Raw genomic sequence first — 21,125 nt, 5'->3', positions numbered from 1 at the left:
AGCATTCCAGATTTTTTTGTTGTTTTTTTGTTTTGTTTTGTTTGGGGGGGGGGGGTCACACTCAGCAGCGCTTAGGGGTTACTCTTGGCTCTATGCTTAGAAGTCGCCCCTGGCAGGCACAGGAGACAATATGGGATGCCGGGATTCAAACCACCATCCTTCTACATGAAAGGCAAACGCCTTACCTCCATGCTATCTCTCCGGTCCCAAGCATTCCAGATTTTAAAAGAATATATTCTATGACCTTAACCATAGGAGGCAAGGATTCTTTATGTTGCAAACACTGAGAACAATTTCAAAAACAATTCTGTAGTCATTAGCTCTTAGCTTGGGAATTTAGAGGTGAATTTACCAATATCTTTCCTTTGCTATCTGGGAATACAATGAAACTATTCTCTTTCTAGATAACTTTTCCCACTGCTTCAGAAAATCTACGTCCTCCTCCTTCCTCCATGTATTTTTTATCCTCAGGTCGACTATGAAACACAGGTGCAAAGGCCAAGTTTTATAGTTGTAAGATAATTCATGGTGAATTCTAAACTTGAGAAAGCTGTATCATGAATAATCATAAAGGAGGTTTTAGGGCCTATTAAGGGCAAAAATTAAACTAAAATGAGCAAGGTAAGGATTGTTTGCTTTAAACAGACTGCATGACTGAAAACGGCAAGTCACTAAGGGATGGAAGAATGGAAGGTGACTGAATCACCATTTAATTACCACTCACCTCACTGTGCCCACTGAAAGCTGCATGATGTAAAGCAGTTCTCCCTGCTCGATCAGATACGTTTACGTTACTCAGCAGAGGCACCAAAGCTTCAGCACACTTTACAGCTTTATTAGCAGCAGCTATATGTAGAGGGGTTTGCCAATTTTTGTCTCGAGCATTAACGTCTGCAGAATGTTTCAAAAGTACCTGAACTGCCTCCTAAAATACATAATCATAAAAGTTAAGACAAAAAAGGCAGTAGTTTTAGATTTATACATATAAAGGAAATAAGATGAGGAAATAAAAGCAGTTCTGATATAAATATGAATTTACCCATAAATAAAAAGGTGTTTTAAGGGGCCAGAACTGGTTAGGATGTCTGCCTTGCACATGTAATTCCTGAGCAGAGAGTCAGGAATAACTCCGAAGTATCACTGAATGTGGCTGGCCCAAAAAACAAAACAAAAATCTTTGAACTAAGAGAAATACATCAAGATAAAATACAATCAAAATCACACTTAGCAAAAATATTATCCTTATACTGACAATTTATCTTTGAAAGCAAACATAAGAAGGGAATTTTTTAATAAACTATAAAATTTATTTACAGTTCACTTTTTAAAAGCCAGAACATAACAAAGTTCACTTTCTGGAAAGTCATCTTACTAGAAGTAAGTGAATACAGGGCAATCAGATCTTGTACCTATCTTAAATGAAGGTTTGGTCCAATTTCCCCTCAAAGACACACTGACACAATTGAATCAGAGAGATCAGAGTAAACATTCCCCAGAAATTACAGTGAAGAAAACCTTCAGGCTTCTGAGCCCTTCCCAGCAAAAGCATAGAAGAAAAATACATTTCAACTCCAACGTAGTTGCCATCTTGGGCGTGCATTCTTTATTCAATGTACCTTACTACTGTCTGCTAAATGAAACCATCTTATTACACATGCATACTTAAAACATCTGCAGAGAAAACTTTAAAAAATAAAGCCAAAATTATAATGCAAGTGAAGAGTTTGGTCATACAAAATAAATATAATGTTGCGAATTATAAAGAAAGTCTAAATAAATCCCTGTTCATGATTCATTCAAAGCCTTTAAAACATAAACTAGAACTGTATGAAATATGGGTAATAGCATAAGTATCTAGTAGGCCTGGCTACAATTGGAGAGAAATCCAGTAACCTATTAATTTGATGACACAGCTAGCCAACTAATCAAAGACCTATAGAACTCTAGCAGATGACTCATATTCCCAATCCAGTTATTTACTGAGTTGGAGAACACTGATATGCTTGGTTTACTGAATTCACTGAACTCAAAAAACCAGACAATACAATGTCTAACACTTCAGTAGACAATGAAATACGATTTCAGTAATAAAAAAGGAATGATTATGATTCAGTACATACAAAATGGTGGAACCTTAAAAATGTTATGCTGAATAAAAGAAACCAAGACATAGAACACATACTACAGAATTTGAGAAGGGTTGTATGTGAGAGGAATGGATCTGGGCAACATCCATCAATGCCAGGGATCCAACTGGAGTGTGTTACAAGTAAGGCAAGTGCCTTAATCTTTGTACTACCTCTCCAGTCCCAAGATTCCTTTTGTTTATTTATTTGGGGGGGTACATTTGGCAGCCCACAGGGATTATATACCTGGTTCTGCACTCAAGATCACTTCTGGTAATGCTTATGGGACCATATGTGGAGTCTGGGATAGACTCCAGGATGGCAGTTTTCGAGGCAGTATCTTCTTACCCATTGTACTACTGGACCCCAAGTGGGATTTCATTTGTATAAAGTTTATCACAGGCACAAATATTCTAGATAAGAAAAATCAGAACATTCATTTCTAAGGCAGTGACTATAAGGAATCTGACTAACATGCCAGAGTGATAGAAAGCTTTCATATCTTGAGCGAGAAAAAAGTTGGATAAAAATATACTCTTACCAAAATTCAAAACTGCAAACTTAGGGTATAGGATTTTATTGTTTTGGATTTTTGTGGTGGTGGTGGTAGTAGTGGTTTTGGGCCATATTGGCAGGTGCTCTGAAATTACTCCCTGGCTGAGGTAAGAAATTACTCATGGTGGGATGCAAGGGACTATTTGGAATGTCGGGGATAAAATATGGGTTGGCTGCATGCAAGGTAAGCACCTTATCCACTGTACTATTGCTCCAGCCAAGAGTGTGAATTTTACTAAAAAACTGTGCTTTAACACACATACACAAATGAGAGGATACAGAGATTTGTAATCAAAATTATGAAAAAAAAAAAGGCACAAACACTGTGAGGATTCATCACACTCAAGAAGAGCATATTGTAACTTGGGAGACAAGACCATATCTATGCAAGGAGATATTAATAGGCATATCATATATACATTAAAAAAGAAAAACAAAATGAAGAACTTATCATTTAATAAACTGAGCAAACACAGTTCAAACCATGGTAAGTTTGCTTCATTTATTTCCACAGTGGAATTTAAATTAAACCTTCTGAAAATCTGGAAAATGTGCCATCAGCAAAAACAAAAATTGAAACAAATTTTTTCACTGAAAAGAATAAATCTAGTTGAGGAGAGGAGAGGAGAGGAGAGGAGAGGAGAGGAGAGGAGAGGAGAGGAGAGGAGAGGAGAGGAGAGGAGAGGAGAGGAGAGGAGAGGAGAGGAGAGGAGAGGAGAGGAGAGGAGAGGAGAGGAGAGGAGAGGAGAGGAGAGGAGAGGAGAGGAGAGGAGAGGAGAGGAGAGAGTTCAGTGGGTAGGACCCTTGCATGCAGCCAACATGAATTCATTCTCTGGCACCTCAACATGTCCTCTGGGTCCTGCCAGAAGTGATCCCTGAGAAAATCCTGAGCACTGACAAGATGGATGGCCCTCATAAAAAAGAAAGAAAAAAACCTAGTTTATAACAGCTGATGGTAGATAAGACAAAATCTAAAGACGGTTGCTAACAGTGACAGACTAGATGCAAGACATCAATGATGTGCCTACTATAAACTTAATTTTGTCCTATGGCAATATGTTAAAAGTCATAACAGCAAATTTAACATTATTTGAAGATATGGTCATAAGAAAGTAACTAAAGGTAAATGAGAATTTTAGTTAGTATTCTAATATGGTAGGATGTGACTCTTATGAAGAAAGAGTTTCCACACTAACACATACGGGCCAAAGACAAGGTGGCAGTTTGTTTACAAGCCAGAAAAGGTCCTTGTGGGAAACTGAACTGGCTGAAATTTATCTAAGATTTAGAGCCTCCAGACAATGAGAAATAAATTTAAAGCTGCTCAAGCTACCTAGTCTATAATTAAGGCACCCAAACTAATTACTGGTAGATGTAAAAAGTCAACCTGAAAGAGGAGCCAGTAATGTGTTAGGGATTATTATTTTTATTTATTTATTTTTGGTTTTTGGGTCATACCTGGCAGCACTCATGGGTTACTCCTAGCTCTGCACTCACAAATTATTCCTGGCAGGCACGGAAGACCACATAGGATGACAAGATTCGAACCAGTCTGTCCTGGATTGGGTGCATGCAAGGCAAACACCCTATCGCTGTGCTATCTCTCCGACCCCGGATTATTATTTTAAAAAATCAAAAACATATATTCAAAAGAATCATCAGCCTTCAGAGAAAAATGATAGAATTGTAAGTTATTATTGAAGAATGAGTCACAAAACGATGGCGGAGACAACATGAGGTGGTTAGCTAGTTAGATCAGGTATATGGAACTCAAATTAGTAGTGAAGGAGAGAAGAGGAGCCTAGAGTCTTTAATTTGAAATAATAACCTTTCTCGACCTAGGGTTAGACAAGGATTTAAGTCCCAATGCATCAATTTTATGTGATGAATTAACTTTTTTATCATGCTTGTCAAATGGTGTTGGTAAATTACATCCTTAGGTGAACTGAGAATAATCATCTTATGTACATACAGCTTATGTCTCTGTGTATCTCAAAACAAAAAAAAAAAGCCCAAAACCTTAATTTTCTTTTGGTCTCTTACATACCCTTTGTTTCCTTTTTGGGGAGGTCACACCTCGCTGTGCTCTAGGCTTACTCCTGGCAGTTCAGGAGACCATAAGGGATGCCAAGGATCAAAACCTGGGTCAGTTTTGAGTGTGTGAGTGTTATGGCTACAGCCCAATTTATAACATTTTAAAGTGAAATAACCAGAGTACATATTATCAATTACATTTTTCATCTTTTGAAAGCAAAGAATTAAATAAAAATTCATAAGTAGATCTATATGATATCTGAGAATTGTTTTATTTTTGGGAGGGTGGGTGTGGAAGGGTCCTCCTAAGCACTACTCAGGAGGACACCTTCTAGCAAGTCTCAGCCAGCCAGGTCCTAAGGATGCAGTGCTGGGATCACCCAGATCTCAGATCACTCCACCCTGCATTGCTCAGGGAGAATCCAAGGCAGCACCCAGTGATGTTCAGGGAACAACTAGGATTAACCATATGCAAATGCAAGGCAAGCACTGTATTAACCCCTGTACTACCTCTCCAGCTGGTTTTTTTCTTAATATAATATACATAATCAGAGATTTCATACCTCACTACATGATGCAACTGCTCTGTGTAAAGGTGTCAACCATTTGTTGTCTTTGGCATTAACTCTAGCTCCTGCAACAAGAAAAAAAATACATTGAAATATATTGCATAAAATACTTTAAATAAATCTTCTGAAATAATGGCCATATATACTCTAAATTGGGTAACAATCTTAAAAAGTGGAAATTTATTTTAAATATTTCCTGCTAATAATCACTCTTAAGTTAAAAATGAAAATCTTTAAAAATTGATATAACTATCCCATAAGTTTCAGGTATTTTTATTAATAAAAAGCATGTGTACATAAATACACCTTTATACAGAGCATATCCAATGTAAAATACATTACTCCACTTTATAACGTGTTAATATGGAATACTTAATGAATATAATACTGAGCTATACAAAATAAACCATTTAGGGGCCGGGTAGGTGGCGCTGGAGGTAAGGTGTCTGCCTTGCAAGCGCTAGCCAAGGAAGGACCGAGGTTCGATCCCCCAGCGTCCCATATGGTCCCCCCAAGCCAGGGGCGATTTCTGAGCACATAGCCAGGAGTAACCCCTGAGCATCAAACGGGTGTGGCCCAAAAACCAAAAAAAAAAAAACAAAAAAAAAAACCATTTAAATCTCTTTACTAATGAATTTATTATTTTATAAGGCAATAGAATATTTACTAATTCTATTTAATATTTACTAATAAATTTATTATTTTATAAGGCAATAGAATATCAAAAGAGTTCTCTAATAATGGATTCAACTGCTAGACATGAATATGGAAAGAGAAAGAAATGATTTGACACAAACTTTCCAAAATATTTGACACAGATATTTAAAAATTTGAAGCATTAAGTATAAATCAACCATTTTTGCTGAAGTCATTAAATCAATAGACACAACTATCCTTTAAAGAAAGGAAATGCACTTAGTAAGAAAGCAAATGCAGTATATAATTTAAGAGGGAAAATAAACTACTCACGTAAAATCCACATGCAAAACATGTATCTATCTTTCTAATTCCCTAGTTCGTTTGATACCTCTGAGCCTGAGATTCATCTATAATAAAGACCCAATAGTTTGTTAGAAAGATTAATACTTGATGAATGTACCTGGTATATAAAGGTAAACTTTAAAATATTAAAGTACGTGCAAAATTGAGGTAGTTTTAGATAGTAAGAGCATTTATGCTTATAGTTTAGTATGTCAGAAGCCCTAGAGACAGCAAAGGGATAACAGCATAGTGTTGTCCATTCTTTCATGTATCTGCTTAGAACTTCAATAGTTCTTTATCACCCTTATGTCCCTTTCTACAACTTTAAATTTATGTATATAGGAGAAGGACAAGACACTTTGAAGAGACAAATACTGCACACAGACAAAGCAGAAAATGAGACCTAAAGATGGGCTTCAGCAAATGGAAAGGATTCTAAATGTAATTCAAATTATTAATAAGAAATTAAAATGTAGCAGTTAATAAAAAAAAACCTGAGGATTTGTATGTGCTGATAAAAATTTGAGAAAAGGGTGGTGAAAGCACCTTTATAATATTATTTTGGTTTTTTAACCCATTTTGGTGGTTCAAGTCTTACTCCTAGCCTTGTGCATAGAAATCACCCTGGATGGGGTTGGAGAGATGGCATGGAGGTAAGGCGTTTGCCTTGCATGTAGACGGCCGGTGGTTCGAATCCCGGCATCCCATATGGTCCCCCGAGCCTGCCAGGAGCTATTTCTAAGTGTAGAGCCAGGAGTATCCCCTGAGCGCTGCCGGGTGTGACCCAAAAACCAAAAATAAAAAAAAAAAAAAAGAAAAGAAAAGAAAAAAATCACCCTGGAGATGCATAGGAGACTATATTGGGTTCCAGGAAACAGCTGTATACAAGCCAACCAACTTACCTATTAGACAATCTCTCAACTCTACATATTATTTTTTGTTTTTGTTTTTGGACCACACCCGGCGGTGCTCAGGGGTTACTCCTGGCTGTCTGCTCAGAAATAGCTCCTGGCAGGCACGGGGGACTATATGGGACACCGAGATTCAAACTAACCACCTTTGGTCCTGGATCGGCTGCTTGCAAGGCAAACGCCGCTGTGCTATCTCGCCAGGCCCAACTCTACATATTCTTAATCTTATGTGGAGAAGGAAAAATTTAAGAATCTAAAATTATGTTGCTTTATAAGCTTAAGGAATTTAAGCATTAATGATAGCAGTTTGCCTAGTTAATTTGTTGCCGGTGCATAAAATGAGAGCTGAGTGTTAGGAGAATGGGATAGAGAGAGAAAACTTCACATTATTACTGGTTCCTTCATATATATAAAGATAAAACATCAATACTGGGCCAGAACGGTGGCACAAGCACTAAGGCGCCTGTCTGCCTTGCCCGCGCTAGCCTAGAATGGCCCTCAGTTCGATCCCCCGGCATCCCCTATGGTACCAACCCAGGTGCGATTTCTGAGCACATAGATCTAATTTTCACAATACATTTGGGAACACAATTAAAAACCCTGCTGGCTTCAAGCTTTCACAAAAAGGTCTGTTTTGTTACTTCTAATAACAAAATCAAACTCATTAAAAAGCATGAGTACCTATAACAAAGAATTACCTGTCAGATTAACGATATATTACATTGTTACTTGTTACTAAGACAATTTGATAGAATTTGTTTTGACTCTTTTATTTTAAAGATGCTTATTTGTGGGGAGTTCAGCACAATGAAATCTTAGAATTAATCATAATCATTCTCATAAGATATACCTTTTGTCAAAACATGTCAGCACAATTCAAATGTTTTAACTCTTTGGAACTAAGTATATGAAAAATGGTTGGGTTCTAAGACATCAACAGAAAAAATTTTCTCCACTACCACAGATAAATTAGCTTGTGCTTTACATATTACGATTGGTTGCAAAATAAAAACGATGAAAGAGCAAAAAACATTGTTGCAAGCATCAGATTCAGGTGTTCACATACCCACAGTCATTTCAAGTCAGACCCTGAAAGAAGTAACCTGACCTACAGTCATTTCAAGTCAGACCCTGAAAGTAGTAACCTGACCCCTCCCTCCCTCCCTCCCTCCCTTCTCTCTCTCCCTCCCTCCCTCCCTCCCTCCCTCCCTCCCTCCCTCCCTCCCTCCCTCTCTCTCTCTCTCTCTCTCTCTCTCTCTCTCTCTCTCTCTCTCTCTCTCTCTCTCTCTCTCACACACACACACACACACACACACAAGACATTCAACAGCTGAAAACTAGCACAAGAACTAACATGACAATGGAGACATATCCACTTAGAATAGTTTTTGTTCGGAACAGAGATTCCCAAACTCATAACCGATTGCCCCTCCCCCTTTCTTTCTTTTTTTTTGGGGGGGGCAGTGCTCAGAGGTTACTCCAGGTTCGGTGCTCAGGAGATCATATGGGATGCCAGGGATCAACCTGGGTCAGCCAATTGCAAGGCAAATACCCTTCCCACTGTGTATCCCTACCCTTCAATCTATCTTCTTTAAGCTAACAGAAACTGCTCCACAATTATACATCTCAAGCTACTTATCAACCTCCCTTCGGCTCTTTCCAGTGTCCCCCAGAAAAAAATGTGAAATGGTTGTACTCAATTATATTCAAATACTTCACTCAATGCCCAAATCTGTTACTTATCTATTATGCATATTGCCTAGGTTTTCCCTTAAGATAAATAAGCAGCAAAAAAATATCTATACAGTCACATCAAATACCTGAATCTGGATCAGGGTAGAAATGTGATTATGTTTCATAGATGATAGATAGATAGATAGATAGATAGATAGATAGATAGATAGATAGATAGATAGATAGATAGATAGATAGATAGACAGACAGACATAGATATAGAGATAGAGAGAGACAGAGATAGATAGATAGATAGATAGATAGATAGATAGATAGATAGATAGATAGATTGATTGATTGATTGATTTTGGGGCCACACCCGGTAACACTCAGGGGTTACTCGTGGCTGTGCGCTCAGAAATTGCTCCTGGCTCAGGGAACCATATGGGATGCTGGGGATCAAACCCAAGTCCATCCTGGATCGGCCACATGCAAGACAAACGCCCTACTGCTGTGCTATTGCTCCAGCCCCATACCTCCGATATAGTAATATAAACAAGTAAGCAAAAGTTATCTGTAGGATCACCTAAACAGTTTCTAGCTATTTGATACCATCTTTTGATTTATATTTTTTAAATCCAGATTAGATATCTCTTATTCTATCTTTTAATAACTTTTTTTTTTTTTTTTTTGGTTTTTGGGCCACACCCAGTGGCGTTCAGGGGTTACTCGTGGATGTCTGCTCAGAAATAGTTCCTGGCAGGCACGGGGGACCATATGGGACTCCAGGATTCGAACCAACCACCTTTGGTCCTGGATCGGCTGCTTGCAAGGCAAACGCCGCTGCGCTAACTCTCCGGCCCCCAATCTTTTAATAACTTAACCATACTTTTGTAAAAAAAAAAAAAAAAAAAAAAAGTACTCTGAAATGTTAGTTTTTCTGTTTCTGGTGCAGGATTGGGTCTAGGACCTCAGACTACTGAGCTCTATCTCAGCCCTTAAAAGACGTCTGTTTTCTCAGATGCATTAGTGGAGAAAAAATAAGGACAGAACTAAATATCCAAGCCAAAGTCAACAACAATAAAATCAAGAGACCTAAATTCTGACAATCTAAACTTTAAAGGGACTTGTTATGCTGGCAGGACAGGGGGCAAAGGGTGGTGGTATAGGATTTACTGGCAGAAGGAGGTCGACATTGGTGGTGGGAGTGGCCCTGACACACTATATCTGAAATTCAACTATGAAGGCCTTTGTAGATCACAATGGTTTCAAGAAAATAAGATTTAAAAGAAAAAAGAATGTATAAAGATGACTAATGCCCAAATCACACCCTTTTTTCACTATCTTATTTTTTCTATTGCAAAGTTTATGTAGTTGAGAACATAGTATAAATTTAAGTTTCTATTGAAAAAAAAAACACTTATCAAAAAATACCTCTTATCAAAAAAAAAAAGAGATAGTTTGTCTGTTTTCTTATTTGTGTGGGGTCACATCCAGTAAGGTATGTGCTTGACTACATCATTAGACTTGTGATCTAACAATGGCTATGCCACCATTACCTGGGTAACCTGTGTGCTAGTCTCCCAGAACCTTGGCCTTCGTTTTGGTAATCAAACATGTACAGAAAAATGATGGAGATAAAGGTGCATATGTCTCAGGATAAGGGGCTGGGGGGGAAATCTCCAATTCTATGACTGTATACTATTTGACTCAAAGGCTCATTCTGTACAATATGCAATTCACTAGCTCTTGCTACACTGATCAGTCACTTAGGTTTGTCCGATCTTTGACTTCTTTCATCTGTTACGAAGGACTGGTTCGTTACTGAATCCTAAGACCCATTTCCAGTTATAATATTACAACGTATTTTAAAATACTCAAAATAAATAATTTCATACTTAATATCTGATCCTACTTTCACATTAAGTAACGAGGTAGTCTCTTAATTAGTGCCTAGGGCCTTTTAAATTACAGCCCACAGGCAGCCAGTAAGCTATTTTATTTACTTAGTTTGGGAGCCAAACCCAGCAGAATTTTGAGGCTATTCCTGGCTGTGGAAGCAGGCAGTGCTAGGAATCAAACCCAGGCTCCAGCATGCAAAGCATGCACACCACTGAGCCTTCTCTAAAAATAAAATTTTACAACAATATAATCGCACATATTCATTCAAGTCCTAAATATACATGACTTTCACATTATAAAAGTAAAGTAACTATTAGCATCATCTATATATCTTTTAAAAAGTCAACCTGACTGTATCTGATAAAAAACTATTTCTATTTTCCTACATAATTACAAAGAATTCTCCTAAATAATTTTCTAAAACTTATACTTGTAAAGAATAGTTCTCTCTTCTATTCTTAAATCAAACAGAAGGTTTGTGTTTGGTGAGCTGGCCAGGAGTGAATACTTTTATCATTATTTCTAAACTAGAAATAATGCTTTCCTTTGGCTATTTACCAAGAAACAGAAAACTTCAGACTTCAGGTTGGGAGCAAAAGGCAGTACCATTTCCACTTTCTCACAGTAAAACAGTAAAACAGAGGAAAGAAAAGAGTATCAACAGCTGCTTTCTTACATATCTGAGAGGTCTGACGCTAAGCCCTTTGAAAGACATAATACTGTAAACCAATAAGCCAATAGCTTTAAAATGAGAAAAAAAATAGGTATTAGGAGGGTATGATGAATGCCATCTCTGACCTGTGTCTCCTTACCTACGCCATGCTGAAGTCCTAACCCCAACATCTCAGAATGTGTCCTTATTTGGAGACAGTTTTTACAGATGCAATTATGTTAAAATAAGGTCACTGGGTAGCAAGGCCTAGTCAAACACGAATAGTATCCTTATAAGAAGAAAGTATTTGGACAGATCTGTACAGAGCAAAGACACAAGGATAGGTGGTGTTCTACAAACAGGATAAAGTTGGAACATATCCTTCCCTCACAATTTTCAGCACGAACTGACCCTGCCAACAATGCCTAAACAATCAATCAATCAATCAATAAAAAATATTTAAATTACTAAATTTGTGTACTTTGTGTTGGCAGTTCTGGCAAACTAACATACCTGTGTTCAGGCTTTCAAGAATTACTCATCATAGATCTAATGGTAGAAATGTAAGAGTCACATAGCATTTCACTAAAGACTGTATTAAAGGCCAATCAATTAAAATGATGACAAAAGCCTTCCACCTGGTAGTTACTTACCCATCTCATATTGGAAATAATTGGGTACTGCTAAACCTATGGTTTTAAATTCAAGCATAAAATTAATTGCTCCCATTAAAAATACATAAATGTAAGCAGCCAAAAATTTTAATCTTTTCACAGTTCAACAGAAGTTACTGCCCATACAAATTTTACTATATACTAAATGAGATTTTAGTAGAGGTTTTGGTGGTGGGCAGTATGGAAGGGCTATGTGTGTGTACTACATATGTAATACAATTAGCAAAAGCTATGTTCAGGGGGCTGGAGAAATAGCACAGCAGTAGGGCATTTGCCTTGCATGCAGCCGATCCAGGACAGAAGGTAGTTTGAATCCCGGCATCCTATATGGTCCCCCAAGCCTGCCAAGAGCAATTTCTAAGCACAGAGCCAGAAGTTTGTTTCTTTTGCTTTTTGTTTTTGGGTCACCCGGTAGCGCTCAGGGATTACTACTGGCTCTGCACCCAGAAATCACTCCTGGTAGGCTCAGGGGAGCATATGAAATGCTGGGATTCAAACCACTGTCCTTCTGCATGCAAGGCAAACGCCCTACCTCCATGCAATCTCTCTGGCCCCAGCCAGGAGTGATTTCTGAGCCCATAACCAGGAGTAGCCCCTGAGTATCACCAGGTGTGGCCCAAAAACCAAAAATTAAAAAAAAAATCTAGAATTCTTTTAAGAGGATAAATTAAGTGAAAAAAAATTAAACATAGTACTCAGATAATAGTAAGCACTTTTTATTTAACCCTAGTTGCTAATAAATGTAAAAGCAATTTCCATTAGACTGTAGAGATTAAAGAATTTGTTTGATCACCTACAATATGTCAAGAATTATAGCCATTATTCACAAATTACAGTGTGCTAATTATTTTATTTTCAATGAATGTAGTTCCAGAATACAGGTTAAAGACTGTATTTTAACTTAAAAAATTCACTAGATCATTAAAAAAATAGCATCTTCAATATAAGAAGGAAACCGCTGAAAGCACAAACCAAACTATTAAAAATTCCTACCAAATATAGCAAAATATGTATTCAAATGAGGAAGGAACCAAGTGAAATTTCTTAAGATTTTAGGAAACTATTGGGGCCTTCTGAAAGAATTTTTATTCTTATGTATTTATGTTGTTTTGTTTTTTGGCCTTTTGGGCCACACCCAGCGGTGCTCAGAGGTTACCTCCTGGCTCTGTGCTCAGGAATCAATTCTGGTGGGCTTGGGAGACCAATATGAAATGTCAGGGATCAAACTCAGGTTAGACGTAGACAAGGCAAAAAAGCCCTACCTGCAGTACTACCTCTCCAGCCCCCTAAAGGATTTTATCGTAAGTCCTTTCTCTTTTCTATGTCCTAGAATTCCTATGGTCTAGAGAGCCAGGTAACATGAGTAACTCTAAAGAACTCAATCTCAAGACTCAGAAGTAAAAACTGAGGCAATACTAAGGGGGGCACCAACCAGGAATCTTCACTACCTTGGAGGAGATAGAGGTTAAGAGTCAATCAATCATGAAGCTTTTTCCACTCTTGAGCAGTCTGTGCTTTTCAACAGTATGTCTCTATTTCTTATTCCTCACATTTCACCAAGTCAATTTTTAGTTTTTGTTTTTTGAACCACATCTGGCAGTGTTCAGGGGTTACTCCTGGCTCTGCACCAGGAGTTACTTACTTTTTCCTGGCAGTGCTTAGGGAATGATATAGGATGCCAGGGTTCAAACCTGGGTTGACCACATGCAAGACAAACATATGCTCACTGTACACGGCTTCAATCAAATAAAATTCATTAAGTATAAAGGCATCTTGCTTCACTTTCAATAAGTCAATCACCACATCATTTTAAGAACTCATGCTATAAGGAGCTATTGAATTATTTCAAATATCAGTAGGTGCAAACACATCAAGAAGAGGTAAAAATCCTAGTATTCTAGATATTTTATAAAAAAGAGAAGTTTTGGGGCTGGTGTGGTGCGCTAGAGGTAAGGTGTCTGCCTTGCCAGCGCTAGCCTAGGACAGACCGCGGTTCCATCCCCCAGCGTCCCATATGGTCCCCCAAGCCAGGAGCGACTTCTGAGTGCATAGCCAGGAGTAACCCCTGAGCGTCACTGGGTGTGGCCCAAAAAAAAAAAAAAAAGAGAGAGAGAGAGGAATTTTGGGGCCAGAGCAGTGGTGCAAGCAGTAGGTAGGGTGCGCGCGCACTGCCTTGCGCGCACTGACCTAAGAGGAATGGCGGTTTGATCCCCTGCATCCCATGTGGTCCCCCAGGCCAGGAGTGATTTCTGAGCGCATAGCCAGGAGTAACCTCTGAGTGTCACTGGGGGTGGCCCAAAAACCAAAAACTAAAAATAAATAAAAGTAAAAAAAGAGAGTTTTCAAGAGGAAACTCCTTTCCTCTCCGCTTTTCTCCACTTTCCCCCCCTCTACTCCTGTACTAACAGAAAACATATTTTGACTTGGGAACTATTGAAGAAACAAGTTACACAACTGATCCTATGTGGGGAGTTGTTGGCATAATGAAGACATAACTCTTTGCCCTCATTACTTCAGTGAAGTTATTCTGAAAAGCATAAAACTCCAAATATGAAAATTCAACATAGAACTATAATAAAAATGTATGGGAGCAGAGTATACTAAAGAAAATAAAACAGGTATATTTGGAAATTACTGCAGAAAATAAGACAAATCTGAGAATTAGCTTCATTTTACAACTTTCATAAATAAAGTTATGAAGGCCTCAAAAAAGAAGAAAGGCAGGGGCTGGAGCAGTGGCAAGCAGTAGGGCATTTGCCTTGCACGCGATAACGTAGGATGGTCCATGGTTCAATCCCCCAGCGTCCCATATGTTCCCCCAAGCCAGGAGCGATTTCTGAGCACATAGCCCGGAGTAACCTCTGAGCGTCACCAGGCCCAAAAAAACAACAACAAAAAAGGAAAGGCAATAAGGAGATGGCAGAATTCAGGAAAGCAAAAATGAAAATAAAACTATTTTAAATACCAGCCTAAAAGTTAAAAAAAAAAGGCAGAATAAACATGATTTAAAAACAACTTAAAGTCTTATGGCAATGTTAGGTTTTTAAAGATTCAGTTCTAATTAAATTCCTATCATTTCACCTCAAAACTCTTTTTTTTTTGTCTTTGGGTCACACCCGGTGGTGTTCAGGGGTTACTCCTGGCTGTCTGCTCAGAAATAGCTCCTGGCAGGCACGGGGGACCATATGGGACACCGGGATTCGAACCAACCACCTTTGGTCCTGGATCGGCTGCTTGCAAGGCAAACGCCGCTGTGCTATCTCTCCGGGCCCTTTTTATTTTTTTATTTTATTTTATTTTTTTTTATTTTTGGGTCACACCCGGCACGCTCAGGGGTTACTCCTGGCTCTATGCTCAGAAATCGCCCCTGGTAGGCATAGGGGACCATATGGGATACCGGGATTCAAACCACTGTCCTTCTGCATGGAAGGCAAACGCCTTACCTCCATGCTATCTCGCCGGCACCTCAAAACTCTTAATTCATTCTCTATATCACTTTAAGGGTCAAATCAAGCCATATCATGGCTCAAAAGTCCACACAACATTTGAACCTATGCCATCTCTTTGCTTCATCTCTTAACCCTATTTTTACTTATCTCTAACCTGCTACATAACCTGATACGGTTGCAGTACACACTATCTGCACTGTTTAACCCCAGCTTCCTCACTTCCTTCATTTATCTATTCAACTGCCATTTTCACTAAATCCTTTTCTGGTAACCTAATAAGAAATAGCAATTGAAACTCCTCAATATATCCTTCTTTTAACTTTTCCACAGCAGTCATCACTACAACACAAAATATCTATTTACCTGTATTTTCCTTATTAAAACATAAATTCCATTGGTCAGAGACATAATGTAAGACATAGTGGTAAAAAGCTTGGCTTGTATGCAGCCAACTGGGTGCAATCCCTGGCACCATATGAGACCAACCCAAGAGTGTAGCCCAACCTGGGCATAATCCAAATACCAAAAATTAAAAAAAAAAACTCTATGATGGATTTTATTCATTATAGGATTATTATTATATATTATTATGTAGGATTATATTCCTATATTTCTATAGATAATCCTTTATATAATATTCTATTACAATATAACCCAATTATAGAATTTTATTTATATTATCTAGTATAATACTATTGTATATTTGTTAAAATATAGATGGGTGAAGGGAAATAATCTAAAACTAAACGGAAAAGATAAAAACAGATAAACAAGGGCCAGAGAGATATTGTGCAGGTAGGGCTTTTGCCTTGCATGCAGAAGAACAGTAGTTCAAATTCCGGCATCCCAAATGGTCCCCCAAACCTGCCAGGAGCGATTTCTGAATGTAGAGCCAGGAGTAACCCCTGAGCACTGCCGGGTGTGACCCAAAAAACAAAAAAAAACCCCAAACAAACAAAAAAACCCAGAAAAAACCCAAAACAGATTAACAATGCTAAAATTCAAATCTGACTCTTACGAGCACCAAGATAGAGCATCATTAGATATGCCCCCCAAACAAAATAAAACATTAATAATAGAAATGCACAGAAATAAAACAAAGATTAAACAGGAGCTACAAGTAAAATAAGTATCTACATTTCAGAAATAAAAGTGCATATATATTTACATTCTACTCCAGCAAAAAAAAAAAATCAATATATTTATCTGAAAAGTTATTACTGAATTTCTGGGATAAAGAGATGAATCCTGAGGCCAGAGTCCAATACACTCAATGAGTGGAAGCAGAAAACTCAGGTTTGATGTCAGCATATTATGGTACCTCAAGTACCACTAGGAGTGACCCTTTCCCCAAGGCCCCAAGCACAAAGTCTGGAGTAGCCCAGAACAGTGCCAGATGTGCAATTGCAACAGACACACAGTCTTTTTTCTCAAATCTGCTCAACTCCTCTCCTCCCCTCTCTTTCTCTCCCTCCTCCCCACATCCATCCCCATCTCCCAAGAACCAACTCCTTTAGGCATCTAGGTGACTAGTGACTAGGCCCGCGGGCCACATACTGTATTTGTATCTGTTTTGTTTCTTCATTGCAAAATAAGATATATGCAGTGTGCATAAGAATTCGTTCATAAGTTTTGTTTTTACTATAGTCAGACCCTCCAATGGTCTGAGGGACAGTGAACTGGCCCCCTGTTTAAAAAGTTTGAGGACCCCTGGACTATGGTATGGTGGAGGGTAACGGGGATGGAAATACAAATACTCCTCGCATAACGAACTACCTATTTAGAGACCGCTCGCACTTGCCACCATCTCTTCACCACTATTTTATTTTAAATATCCTTTTTCATCTTGTACACTCTACAGTACAGTACTGTGGTTTTTGGTGCTTTACTGTATCTACTTTACTAACTTTATGTTCTGTAATACATTGCAGTACTATGTGTACCTATGCAAATTAAAACAAGTTGAAGTTTTCAGTTTGATCTTTCTCGTTATTTTTTTTTTTTTTTTTTTTTTTTGGTTTTTGGGCCACACCCGTTTGACGCTCAGGGGTTACTCCTGGCTAAGCGCTCAGAAATCGCCCCTGGCTTGGGGGGACCATATGGGACGCCGGGGGATCGAACCGCGGTCCTGATCCTTGGCTAGCGCTTGCAAGGCAGACACCTTACCTCTAGCGCCACCTCGCCGGCCCCACTTTCTCGTTATTTTACTTATTCAGAATACTGTATTGTCAAGTACTATGCATATACTGTACTACGTATACAGTACATGCAGTTTCTCACTTAACGACCAATTCACTTAACGACCAAGTGGCTGAAACAAAACTTGGTCGTTAAGTGAGGAGTATCTGTAGTAAGCAGAGAAAACCTTAATCTGTGACTTCAAATGCAAAAAGACAACTAGAGTAACATCTATAAAGAAAAAGCAAGGCTTAAGTGTTGGAGAGAGGGTAAGGGGACCAAGTGGGATTTGATCCCCAGCATCCCATATGGTCCCCTGAACTCACCAGGAGTAATTCCTGAGTAGAGAGCCAGCAGTAAGCCCTGAGCACTGTCAGGTGTGCACCCAACCCTTCCAAGCGAGGGTCACAAATCTTGTAATTAAGGTCAGGGGATGGTTCAAAGGGCTAGAGCATGTGCTTTGCACATAAACACAACAAACACAACAGGCCTGAAGACCAGAGGGAGTGATTCTCAAACACCAAACTGAGAGTGACCTCTATGCACCTATAATTAGGCAATTTTCCCTTTGGTTAAATAAATATAAGGACAATCCACCCAAATAACACACCAGAAAACATGCCATCCATGTTATTTATGTCCCTTAGAAATATAAAAGCAAAACTTATTTGATGATGGAACTGTTCAATTGGTATGCTCTCCCACACTCTCCCCTTCTGGATTTAAACCAGGGTTCTCTTACTCTCTTCTTCTCCCCTCCTCTATTCTCTCTATTCTCTCCTCTCCCCAGTTTGAAGACTACTGTTTTGAGTTATTTTTTCTAGTTTCAATGAGATATACTGACAAAATATTGTAGTAATTTAAGCTGTATAACAAATGACTTGACAATATATATATATTGCAAAATGATTATTAAGATAAATTTAATTAACATGTCACTTCACAGAGTATTTTTTCTTGTGATAACTACTCTCATAACAATTTTGAAATACTTAATGTTATACTGATCACCAAGCTGATTATTCACTGCACCCCCAGAACTTAAACTTTGTAACCTATGATAATTTTTATTCATTGCTTTCACTTCCCATTCCTCACTCTGGTAATCACTGTTTTGTAATCCAATGATAGTTCATAACATATTGCTTAATTTCCATGTCAGTACTTTTTAAGGCTATCGGTTAACTGATTTCTAGTTTTAGACAACTGTAGTTAGAAAAGATGTTTGATGTTTTGATCTTTAATTCATGAAGACTTGTTTTGTGGGCTCAAAATGGTGTATCCTATAGAATGTTCTATGCACACTCAAAAAGAATGTAAATTGTTTTGCTTATACATTCAAAAATATGTTGTATATTCTATGCTATATGCAACTCTTCAAAAGAATGTATATTCTACTGCAGTCTGAACTGAATGATTTTCATTAATATCTATTAAATCCACTTTTTATAACATAGTTTAAATCTAATGTTCTTATTAATCTAATGTTCTCTAATTTTCTAAATAGATGATCATCTTTTCATTGTTGAAAAATCTTTGTGTGTGTGTGTGTGTGTGTGTGTGTGTGTGTGTGTGTGTGTGTGTGTGTTTTTGGGGGGGTCACACCCGGCAATGCTCAGGGGTTATTCCTGGCTCCAGGCTCAGAAATTGCTCCTGGCAGGCACAGGGGACCATATGGGACGCCAGGATTCGAACCGATGACCTCCTGTATGAAAGGCAAATGCCTTACCTCCATGCTATCTCTCCGGCCCCCATTGTTGAAAAACCTTAACTAAGTTTTTTATGTAGTTTCTTTACTCACTTGTTAATCTGGAGATACATCATTATCTTCTTTTTTTTTTTTTTTGGTTTTTTTGGGCCACACCCGGTGACGCTCAGGGGTTACTCCTGGCTATGCGCTCAGAAGTCGCTCCTGGCTTGGGGGACCATATGGGAAACCGGGGGATCGAACCGCGGTCCATCCAAGGCTAGCGCAGGCAAGGCAGGCACCTTACCTCTAGTGCCACCGCCCGGCCCCACATCATTATCTTCTAATTGTAAGTTTTATTTTTTATTTTTTAGATTTTTTGGTTTTGGTGCCACTTCCAGCTATGCTCAGGGCTTACTCCTGGCACTGTACTCTAAGTTCACTTGTAGATCAGGGAAACATCTTGAGTGTTCAATCCAGTTCATGTTATTGGAAACCCAAGCTACATTTCCATTCATTTATTTACTTCTAAAGAGTAATACTGTCTCATCAGCAGACTCCACGTCTCCTCTCAAGTAGGAAGCTTGAGCAACATCCACAGAACACAAATCATTTGCCATTATTTCCTCTTTACTTAATGAGCCCCTTCTGACCCTAGATCCTAGATTCCACTCCCATTTCTGTTTCACTAAAACTTGGGAAACTAGGAACCAAAAGTAAACAAAGTTAAAAAAAGGAGAGAGGGGCTGGCAAGGTGGCGCTAGAGGCAAGGTGTTTGTCTGCCTTGCAAGTGCTAGCCAAGGATCAGGACCGTGGTTCGATCCCCCGGAGTCCCAGATGGTCCCCCCAAGCCAGGGGCAATTTCTGAGCCCTTAGCCAGGAGTAACCCCTGAGCATCAAACAGGTGTGGCCTGAAAAACAAAAACAAAAACAAAAACGAACAAACAAAAAAAAAAGGGAGAGAGCCTAAATTTAGACTGCTAAAATCATGTTTATTACTAAGTGTTCAGAATCTATTACATATTCAAAATATTCAAAATTATATATTCAAAATATTTAGGAAATATATGTCTGAGAGCAAAGCAGAACCATGTCTTGCAGTTTATACTAGAGTAGGGAAAGAATGATAGAAAACAAGTAAAATTTTATGAAAAAGTTAATAAGTACTATAAAAAAGAAATAAGAAAGGAAAAGAATGATGGTGGTAGTACTAGTGGCCACTGTGAGGAGGGATAGGCTCACAGACGAGGCAGAATGTGAGTTAGGACACGGAAAAGTTAAGGGAATAAGTCATGTGTCTATCTAAGGAATCTCAGGAGGAGAGCCTAATCACTGTTTTAACTATGGCCCTTCCTCACCACTCTTCTTATTCTTTTCAGAGACACCAATCTAACTAAACTTCAGGTATGCCGGTATTTGAGTTGACATCACCCAGGAGCAAGTGTGGCATAGTTTCTCCTTATCCTCCTTATAGTGCTTAGAATTCCTATACCACTTCATTTATTTGATGATGACATTCCTATAAGAACACACCAATTTAAGTTGGGTATTTTTTGTTTTTTGTTTTTCGTCCACACCCGTTTGATGCTCAGGGATTACTCCTGGCTAAGTGCTCAGAAATTGCCCCTGGCATGGGGGGACCATATGGGACGCCGGGGGATTGAACCGCAGTCCTGATCCTTGGCTAGCGCTTGCAAGGCAGACACCTTACCTCTAGCGCCACCTCGCCGGCC

At 38.6% G+C, this 21,125-nt stretch overlaps 1 protein-coding gene across 2 annotated transcripts in view; it reads right to left on the bottom strand.

The window, feature by feature from the left end:
* Positions 1-21,125, bottom strand: part of ANKRD28 (ankyrin repeat domain 28) — a 135,854-nt gene that overhangs the window by 51,026 nt on the left and 63,703 nt on the right. For both annotated transcript variants that reach the window (XM_049766131.1, XM_049766130.1), the window contains exons 4-5: positions 5,279-5,349; positions 725-925 (exon numbers count right to left, since the gene is read on the bottom strand). In XM_049766131.1, the coding sequence (XP_049622088.1) occupies positions 725-925; positions 5,279-5,349 (272 nt within the window). The remainder of the gene's footprint in view (positions 1-724; positions 926-5,278; positions 5,350-21,125) is intronic.

The sequence above is a fragment of the Suncus etruscus genome, chromosome 20 (assembly GCF_024139225.1).
Source record: "Suncus etruscus isolate mSunEtr1 chromosome 20, mSunEtr1.pri.cur, whole genome shotgun sequence".
Lineage (NCBI taxonomy): Eukaryota > Metazoa > Chordata > Mammalia > Eulipotyphla > Soricidae > Suncus > Suncus etruscus.
Note: the sequence above shows the minus strand (reverse complement) of the source record. Positions and strands in the feature narration are given on the sequence as shown.